The sequence below is a fragment of the Acanthisitta chloris genome, unplaced genomic scaffold, assembly GCF_000695815.1.
Source record: "Acanthisitta chloris isolate BGI_N310 unplaced genomic scaffold, ASM69581v1 scaffold44449, whole genome shotgun sequence".
Taxonomy (NCBI): domain Eukaryota; kingdom Metazoa; phylum Chordata; class Aves; order Passeriformes; family Acanthisittidae; genus Acanthisitta; species Acanthisitta chloris.
Window position 1 is genome coordinate 26542 of NW_008691753.1, and position 10440 is coordinate 36981.

The window sequence follows — 10440 nt, forward strand, 5'->3', positions numbered from 1 at the left end:
ACTTGGTGCAGGCAGTAGGAATCTCCCTCTCTACGTCAATATTTACTGTTCCACACCAGGCACAGATTCTGCACATTGATTGGAAAGAGACAAATATTACTTCAGGTTTTTCAGTTCCTGTGTGTCCAGTCTTCCACAGGCAATTTCCTGACTTGTGACTTATTTTGCTCAGTATTCAATTCAGTAGGAACAACAGGAAAACCAGCCCTGAGCCCAGGTAGCCATGATTCTGCTGGGCATCCCCAGGGGTATCTGCTAGCCAAAGGCCATGCTGTGTGCCAGGGAACTCTGTGAGGATGGATCCTCAGCTATTGCTGTGTGATTGGCTCTGAGAACAGGCCCTGCTGTCCTGCCTCAAGCCCCAGGAAGTGAAGTCACTGTCTGTGTAAACAACTTGGGCATGGAGCAGGAGCAGCTAATGACAAGTCACCAGCCCCAGCAGTGCTGCTTCAGACAGGGACAGGCTCTTGCCTGCAAGGTTACTACAAGGAATTAAACATTCATTCTAGGCAGCATTTTTACAGGAGAGAAACTCCTTTGATTCTTCTCACGGGGGCTAGCTCCAGAGAAGGTGCAGCAGAAACAGCACAAGAGGGAAGATCTCTCCAACCCAGTTTGAGAAAGACCTGCCATGTCTACTACTGCTGACTAAAGACCTGCTGAAAAAGGAGGTAATTGCTTCAGATGGAGTTTGCAAGTAGTAACTTTGCAGTGTCATAGGTCAAGCCAGCCTGCCTCAGCTTCAGTTCTTTTAGACTCACTTTTACCTGTGCAGCAGTTTAACCTGCAGCCAGGCTGGGCACACTGTCCTGCTGGAGGTGACTGTTCCTGTACTTTGGCACAAAGTGGCTGAGGCAGCCAACGACCCTTGGAGCTTCCTGTGATGCAGTGAGTTGCTGTTTTGCTCCACCTGCAAGAGGGGTGTAGAACTGCAGGGGCTCCTCTCACCTGCCTCACAGTGCAGGTGCTCCTCCCCCGCGTTAACTCTGCATCTGATTGCTGGGAAACTGATAAAAATAAGACAGGCAGCATGCTGGGACAGAGGTGTCTTGTTACCAGCCTGTTTACTTATCACCTGTCATCTGTGGGAAAAGCTGCTTTTATCAGGTCATAAAACCAGGGAAATCTCTATGTGCAGAAAGAATGAACCTTGCCATCGACCTTTGTGAAAGTCACACCTTCAAAATATGATGTTGCACTGAAACCACTCTACCTGGTACCTTTGTCAGTGTTTCTTTAAGCAGTTAAAATTGTCCATTTGCAATAGTTCAGTGTGGTTGGCAGGATCCTAAATGACAGGAGCTTTGTACATGTCAACACAGCTCCACCATGCTGACCCAGCAGCAATTCAGCTCCCAGCTCTGAATTATCATTGGGGTTTTTAATGAATTAACACATTCCTTAGGTTCAGGAACCTAAAAATGTGAAGACTGGGGGCTATAGGAAGTGCCTAATTGGGGCCCCATCCTTGCAGATTTATGAGCAGTTTCTAAAAGCCACTGCTTAACCTGTTGAAAGTACTGAACAAAGAGCAGAGCCCTAAAAATCAAGGAAAGTGCCTCAACAGCCTCAAAGGTTGTAGAGAACCACTGAAAAGAGCCTTCTCTGCAACACCAATCCTAAAGAGCTTTAATGAGCCTGAGAAGGTACAGCTGTTGGATTAACTGTAACTGAAGCCAACAATCAGTTTGTTTATAACCTCAACACAGGAAAATGTTGTAAGAGTCTTCCATGGCAAGGCAGCAGGTAGCAGGAGGTCAGCAGTCCCTGATCTGTCACATGTAGCTGTGTGTGCTGGTCAGCTGATACCTGTTGTGCTTGTTTGAGCTTTCACACGAGGCTCCCCGGCCAGGACACCACGGTCAGCGTCACTTTGTTCCTTTGCTCCTTCAGCATTGGGATCAGTTCGGAGTTGCTCATTCCTATGGCTGGCACTCCATTTACTGCCACGATTTCATCTCCACACCTGATCAGGAGACAGGAAACATGTTTGTCAGGACTTAGTTAATTATTAATAATGCACCTCGGTCAACTCACCCACCCACCCCGAGACAAGCTCAACTCCTCCTTGAAGCAACTTTTTCACTTTGTATTACAGAGTCAGAAGGCAAGAGAAAGTAGGACACTGCTGATGCTTGGGTGAGAGCTGTGAATGTCTCCAGGAGTGTGAGCAGCAGGCCAGTCAGCAGAAGGAAACACTTGTCACCAAGGTCAGTCCTGCAGTCCTTCACCCACCCCAGTGGGTGAAGGGCCCACGAGGCTGAAGCACACTGTCATGTTGTAGCTCAGTCCAACCAAGGTCTGAGAGTCCTGTGTGATCTGCTCACCTCTGTGGCACAGCCCGCACCTTCTGAGTGGGTGTGAGGGGCTAGACCCAGCCAGTGCCTCCCTTGTGGGTAAGTAGGATAGTGCATGCCTGCTCTAGCACCCGAGCAGGAGCCCAGCTGACCCCAGGCCTCCCCCAGGCCCCATTGTCAGGGCCACAAAGCCCAGCTCCTACACCAGACCTGTGTCCCTGCAAGACAGGACAGCAGTCCCACTTCTGTCTTTTACAATCTCACAGCTGGAGCAGAGAGTTCTCTGGGGTCCTCTGGCTCCATTCTTCCTCCACCCACTGTGATTACTAACAGGTCAGCAAAGATCAATTCATGTTTCCTGCTCAGGAGGGCCTTAGTTGCTTCTATTGGGATACTTTTCCTAATCCAAGAGATTATATACTCTGGCACCTCCAAGATTCATCTCAAACATTTCTCTTCTACTTTTACCTAATTACTCAATTACAGCCCTTTACAGCCCTTTAAAACCTGCCTTAATTCCTTTTCATTGCACCTCTATGGAGGAACCAAAACACTCCTTAATACAGGACTTAGTACGTTACAGTTTGGCAACAGTATTAACTGCACAAATCGGTGTCTAAGAGTTTTAAGTCATTAACTTTCAGCTCAGCTGTTACCAGGGTCAGAGAGCCCCTCTGGAAGGTACTGATTGTTTCTGATACAGCCGAGCGCCGCGGGGCAGCTCACACCTACTTCAGTTTCCTGTCGCGGAAGGCAGGAGTCCCGGGCACGATGGTTTTGATGAAGAAGGGCTGGTTCCCTTTGCTTTCCTCAAAGCCTCCAACGATGCTGAAGCCCCAGCTCTCCAGGTTGCCTTTGCTAAGGACAATATCTTGACAGAAGTGAAGGTAGCTGTGTCAAAAACAGAGAGAGCTTATGAGAGTGTTTTAAGGAAAACTGCCAGACCTGAAATCAAAGTTTGCCCTCATGGAAAGCACAGCTATGTAACAGCCTCATTGATTTTCAGGATTTGAGACATCCCTTTGGAGGGCTGTCTCAAATCTGACACTGCCAGTCCTTCAGAAATCTTCTCAATGCTGTCAGCACTAGTTTTAAGTGGAAATTGCCCCTCTCTAAAGGGGTTTGTGACCTGAAAGACTCACGAATACCTTCATGAATTTTACTAATTCACAATACTAGTGACAAACCCAACTTAATCGTGAGCTGCAGCTACACCCATGCAATTTATGAGTTGAGCTTTTTTCATTCCATCTGTGCACTGCAGGCTTGGTACAATGCAGGCATTCAGCAGCTGTGGATCACTGGTGGAAGGCAAACAAGTAAGGTATGGCAACTTTTCTTCTGACTGCCAGATCAGAGCATGGAAGTTCATTCCTGCAGGATCCAGGATCGCTGTATACAATTAAGGTACTGGAGTCCTTGGTGAGAGCTCACAGGCCACTGGTTTTGGATGTTGGTTTGCCTCCTCAGGGAGCTTGGGGGAGGCTGTGGTGCCTGGGCTGCCTGGAGAATGTGATATGTAAGTGCTAAGAGCACTCGCTGCCGGAGCTGGGAGCACAGAGACCTGCAAAGCCTTGGCGAGGCGTCGGAGAAGGTGTGGCAGGAGCGTCCCGTGGGCCCTGGCTCTCAGTCAGGTTACATTCTGGCACCGAGGCGCTGCCAGCGCCGAGCTGTGTGAAACTGCTGCTGATCACTCCACTGAGCTATTCCAGCAGCTAAACTTTTCCTAATAAACGTTTTTGCCTCAAGGGCTTTGCTTGAGCAGTTTGCAGAGGAGTTTCAGATTTCAAAAGCCCTCTCAGTTAACTTCTCACCACGAGAATGATCCAATTATCTACTTTCAATCTGTAATTTACTTTTGTAGGAGTTCTTCACACAAACACTAGGAGACTCAGCTCTAGCTTACTGATGCTTCCGTGGTTTTCGTCTACAGGTACCACACAAGTGCAATGAGACATGTATGTGGCAAATAAATAGCCCCAAGAGCAAGAGTGGCAAATGCTATGTCAGCACAGAACATAAATAAAAACATTAGACACATTCTCCAGGAGCTACAAAAGGCAGTTTGATAGGAATCAGTTTTCCATACAAAAGAAAAGTGTTTTCAGGAAGAGAAAGATTAATTTACTATAATGGAAAATGACTGTGGGAAAAGAATTTTGGACTTTAGGGTAGCTAGACGTGCAAGTTTTACTCTGCCAAGTACACTGCTGAGTGTGCAGCTCCTCAGCCCTTTCAGAGTTCAGAGTTGCTGCTGCAGCAGGGCAGGGAGCACCGCACCGAGGTTGTGCAAAGAGTTCAGACTCTCTATAGGCTGTGGCTTCAGATAAACCCCGTGGAAAGTGGGAGGGAGGTGAGAGAGAAGTCACCTCGAGGGAGGTGATTCTCCCCCTCTACTCTGCTCTTGTGAGACTCCACCTGGAGTACTGCACACAGATCTGGTGTCCTCAACATAAGGAGGACATGGAACTGTTGGAGCAAGTCCAGAGGAGGCCACAGCTGAGAAGAGGACTGGAGCACCTTCCCTACAAAGACAGGCTGAGAAAGTTGGGGCTGTTCAGCCTGGAGAAGAGAAGGCTGTGTGGGGACCTCAGAGCAACTTTCCAGGATCTGAAGGGGCTATAGGGAAGCTGCAGAGAGATTCTTTGTTAGGAACTGCAGTGATAGGACAAGGAATACTAGGGATAAACTGAAAGAAGAAAAATTTAGATTAGATATTAGGAAGAAGTTTCTTCCTGTGAGGGTGGTGAGACACTGGCACAGGTTGCCCAGGGAGGCTGTGGCTGCCCCAACCCTGGCAGTGTTCACAGCCAGGTTGGATAAAGCCTTGAGCAGCCTGGTGTGGTGGGAGGTGTCCCTGCCCAGGGCAGGGGTTGGGACTGGATGATCTATAAGATCCATTCCAACCCCTTAACATACTATGAAACTATGAAGAAGGCAGGAGGAAGACTGCTTTTTCCACCCCTGAGAATTATCCATAACCCACACTGTGCATGGTCACTGTTTTCAAGACTCAACGCTTTTACACATAAAATATAGAGCAATCTGTAAATGTGGTGTTTCTAGTATCTTTAGGGTGCAGTGTCCAATGAATTAGGACATCCCCCCTCCAAAACAGCATTTGAGATGGTATTTTATCCTATCAGTAGCTGATAGTGATTTAACAGAATACTATGAAGAAATCAAAGTTTCTATGCTGTCTTTTGTGACATACACAGTGACAATGACAAACATGCAGGAGCAATAAGTGGTAGCATACAATTACCTCCAAGCACTCACTGCCACCAATTAATAACAAAGCAAAGAATGGAGGAGTAAGTGTACAAGGACAGTAGAACTACCCACAGTTGTATTACAAGATAAGAAATGCAAGACCACATGGTTCAGTACAGCCAATATGAGTTGCCTGAGGTCAGGCAAAAAGATCTCCCTACACTGTCCCTATCCCAGAGGTGTTTGTGTCTCTGTTGGAAGTGTGCAGCACTAGCCATGGGCAGAGGTGGAAAATGCTCCAAGCTTACACAGTGTATAAGCCTTAGGAGCACAGAGTGGCTGTCTTGGAGGAATAATGTGACCAAGATGGTCATGTTATTCCCTCTCTTATCCAGAGTACCAAGAAAGGCACAGGACCAGGGCTGTCCTCTCTCTCCTAAAACCCTTCCACAAGAGACAGCTGGCACAGAACTTGAGTTCTGCAGGACAGGCTCCATGGGCTCCACGTGTCAGAAGCAGCACACCACCAAACGTGCTGAGATGACAGTATTTGACAGAAACCACAGATAGAAGAATCAAGGCCTGAATTAAGCACTGTGGGCTCAAGTGTTTCAACAACCAAGTACACTTCCCCTAACCCTGAGCACTAATTTCAGCTCATGTCTCTCAGTGTCAAGTTTGGGTTCAAACTAGAAATACGTTCCTCTAAGACGAAAGGGATATTTCTGCTGGATCAGAGTAACAGCTGGGGAACCAAAAAACCAAAACCAAAATTGCACATGTGAAGCTTCAAGCTTTCCCACTGCACTGCAGAAAGCACACTGAGGCCATGAGTGCTTCAGCAGGGCAGACAAAAGGAACAGATCTCAGTGAAACAGCTGGTGCTGAGAACTCATGGTTGAGTTTGGGCACATTTTAGGGGATTTTCTGTAGTCTAGTGTCAGTGTGGTATACACAGGGTCTGTTTGGGCCACAGTGCAATGAGCATTTCTCTGCAGCAGTGTGAGGTTAGTCCCAGTCAAAGGAAACCCAGTTTGGGTGGGTCAGGGCCTCTGCAATGTGAACCAAACCACGGCAAATGAGGACACTGGGATCCTCACTTCAGCTGCACATCTCTAAGCCAAACTGCAGTGCCAGTGCAGAGGCACCTGAACATTTCCAGGCAACAAACAAGGGGATCTGTGGGTGTCCAGCTGGATGCTACCAGGTCTTACTGTGAGCAAAGGGGAAAAGGAATGAAGAAGCACCGGAATGACAGCCATTTTTATTGCTGGAAACAAGAAGAAAGATTGTGTCAGATGCTGAAATGAAGTAACCTTGCTAACCTTGCCTCCTAACAACCCTCACACCTAGAACAACTGCAGACAAATTCAGATGCCTGAATTCAGGTTGGAGTACAAGGAAGTGAAGAACAGGAAGGGCACCTGAAATCACTGTCCCTTGCTTCAGGAGGGACAAATGAAGGGGAGCAAAAGTAATGCCAGCAGCAAAAAAATTTCAAGCAGTGTATTAAATGGCAGGTAGTGTCAGGACACTCTTGAAATAAAGGCAGGTGATCAGTGAGCAGAGAGTGGACTCCAGCCCCTGTAGGAGGAAGTGTGGTGAAGCTGCAAGCCACCAGACATCAAAATAAATTGGAAAAGGAAGAAGGGAGAAAGTGCAGGCAGGTTTTGCCTTCCTATAGTTCACTGCAGGAGCACCCATGAGGAACAATCACCAGCCAGCATCTGAGGGTTTGTGCTCAGGTTTGGGCTATCCAGGTGCAGCTCAAGGCTAGTTCATACTAGACCTGCCTGGAACAGCCAGGCTGATTCTCTGGGAGAGCAAAGGAAACAGGTAGGAAGGTGCTGAGTACAAGCCAAGTTCCAGTTACTCGAGACACAAAAGCTACCCTCCTTGGGCTGGTTTGTTTAGCTTTTACAGGCTGCTAAGTAACACAGGGGTAGCACAGCAGAGGCTTTGTTAGTATTTTTTCTTTCAGGTGCCTCAAGAAACAAGACCATACATAATCCAGGCTTTTCACAGAAGGGTTTGGCTTTACTGTTCCACATGCACAATCCTCCTCCAGACAGCAGGAACCTCTACCTTTCACAGCTGAATGTATTTTGGTGTAACTGTTAAAGTGAGCAAACCAGAGGTTCACCCCTACAGGGAGGAGAAAAATTCAAGCTTTCAAAGCCCCACCACTGTCATCTGGAACTTACCATCTTGCAGCTAAAATCTATGCTAAATCTGTGGCCCAAAGCTTTGCAGCAGGAAAACTCAGCTATTAGAATCATTTCTGCTTCATGCCAAAGTTGTTGCAATTACAACAGCCAAAAAGAATTAAACTGCAAAAATGTCTGTCTCTAAGTGAGATGATCAGATTAGAAACTACCAAACAGCACAGGTGTCTGTTGGCTTGTGTTAGGTGACCCAGAAAGAGCCACAGAGATTTCAGTTAATATTTTGGCAGGGACTGTATCTAACATTGACTATTGCCCTTTGAAAAAAAGGTTTTCAGGAGCTTCTAAAACATGGTTACTGTCCAACAGAAGTGGGTCACACCATTACAAGCAGCAGAAGTTTCTTATGCATTCTTTATACTGTGATCTCATTGACAAATAAAGATTTCCACTGTCTTACAGCTAAATGGGAATACCAGGAATGCTTCCAAGTTAATCAAAAAAGCAATTAATTTCTAGTGTTTGAGTGAAAGTCAAACCTGTGATTAGCAATTGTCTCTACAGTCACTAAACAAACATACCTGGGCAATCCGAGCCATGTGATCCAGAGGGGAGACCAGCTGAATCCTTGCTCCCTGATGTCCAGGGATGGCTCTGGCGAGTTCAGTGAAAGGATTTCCAAGGCTTTCAGTGTGACTGAGTGGGAAGCTGCATTAGATTTCAGTGCTGACACAGCTTCATAGTAGTTCAGATGAGTCAAATCAATGCCATTTATGCTCAAAAGTACATCTCCTGTTGATTTAACAAAATGGCATTATTACAGACCATTTGCTATGAAACCCACTTCTGCCTTCAGGTCTCATGTGAAACCTGTTTCCAGTCTCACTTCAGTGTCCAAGTCCAACTTTTACTGAAAAACCCCACAATTCCTAAAGAATAAAGGGTCTGAGCCTCCTTACCTCGCTTGATTCTGCCATCCCTGAAGAGGCATCCAATGGGCTGCACACTCGTTACATATATAGGGAGCTTGTTTTTGTTGTCCCTTCCACCTCCAATTGTTATTCCTAAAGATTCCTTTGGTTCCTTCTTTATTGCAACTGTCTTTTCATGACTAACATATCCCTGAGGTAAATCCTACAAAGGAACGACAGTACAAAATGCAGCTTCGTTAATGTAATGAACATGAGAAGGCCATATCTGGCAAACAATCACAGAACATCTCTCTAATCCAGAACATTCCAGCAATGTTACTGGATGGCAAAGTCAGCTTCCCAAGGCCTTGCTCTGGGTGGAAATACAGAGCAGTATTTCTGAAGTGAACCATCATGACCATGCTTACTCTGAGAACAATTTTGCACTGAGGAGCAAGCTATGAACTCATTTCAAGGCCATTCATATCAAGCAATCAACCTCTCTCTGACTAAATGTTTAGGATGCAGTGAAATCACACATTAGAGCACATGCTGTACAAACAGTATGGAGATGATACTCTGGGATTTAAATCAAGGAACCACACTCCAGCCACATATGACAGCTACTTACTGAAGTCTAGGGACAACTAAACAGACATCTAAGCAGCTGCAGCAACTTTTCTCACTCAACTGGAAGTTCTAAACATAGAGTAATCTCTCTTAGTACACCAGACTGTGATTCTGCTCTTGCTCATGCTGCTGCTTGTAATACACAAACGGGTGGTAGACACACACTGCAGGCACAGGAGCACCACAGTGCAATTTGAGGTTTCTGCTCCTGGACCATAAAGGCCTCTGGCTCCACACCAGCATAACTTGGTGTCAGTGCAACACCCTGAATGTGTGGGGCCTGATGGATGTTGAGAAGCAAGTCCCAACTGTCTCATGGGAGGTTAATTTCCCATTGCCCATTCCAGAAAAGAAAGGATTAAACACCAGTTCAGCATCAATGTTAGAGATACTTGAAGATATTTTGACATGTTTTTCCCTTAAAATTATACTTCTCAGTAGATGACAAACTGGCTCTCCAGTCCCAAAAGCCACAAACCTGCTGCTTTTCACTAGCTCCAGAAGAAACAGAGCTGCTGATCAGTCTTAGATGATAATTCACCATCACAGAACAAACAGTTGATCTGCTAGACCAAGAATAACCTCCACTTTGGCCATTATTTGCCAGACTTACCTTCTGGTAGTTCGATTTTCGCCGATAGTGATTCTGGTCTAGCCGTCTCCGATGATGCACTGGGCTTCCCCCACTGCTGCTGCTGCTACTGTTTGATGTGCTGCCATCTTCCACTGGGTCTGACAGCTGCACCCCAGGCTGCCTCAGGATCACAAAGTTCACTCTTGATTCAGTGGTCTGCCAAGAGACACAAAAAGCATCAATAAAACAGAAAAATAAATGAGAAAGTAGGGACATTGTGTCATTCCCCTGGAGAGAGAGACAAGCAGGCACTGACTTCTACAAAGGTTCTGAAACAGCTATTCAACGTGATGCGAAGTTTTTTATGAAGAGCCAGGGAATGCTATTGGAAAAAGTAAAAGGGAATTAGCAAACAATAGTCAGAAGGAAGAGGAGCAGAGGCAGGTTTCACTCATGCCTCCCCCTCCCCAGCAAATGCTGAACTAGAAAAGGTGGAAGGGATGATTAATTCCTTTACTTCAATTCAAATAACCAAAATAGCATACTGTGTTGTGATACAGAATGAACACTTGACTGGTCCACACCATGGATGACCATGAGGAGCAGAAGATACTTTTTCTTTTCTAATAAAGAAACTTGTTAAAGCTCTT

At 46.3% G+C, this 10440-nt stretch overlaps 1 protein-coding gene across 1 annotated transcript in view; it reads right to left on the reverse strand.

The window, feature by feature from the left end:
• Positions 1-1819: 1819 nt before the first annotated feature.
• Positions 1820-10440, reverse strand: part of LOC103809495 (ligand of Numb protein X 2-like) — a 16936-nt gene continuing 8315 nt past the window's right edge. The window contains exons 5-9 of the mRNA XM_009082331.1: positions 9830-10006; positions 8635-8809; positions 8257-8467; positions 3030-3188; positions 1820-1966 (exon numbers count right to left, since the gene is read on the reverse strand). Coding sequence (XP_009080579.1) covers positions 1831-1966; positions 3030-3188; positions 8257-8467; positions 8635-8809; positions 9830-10006 — 858 coding nt within the window. The 3' untranslated portion in view covers positions 1820-1830. The remainder of the gene's footprint in view (positions 1967-3029; positions 3189-8256; positions 8468-8634; positions 8810-9829; positions 10007-10440) is intronic.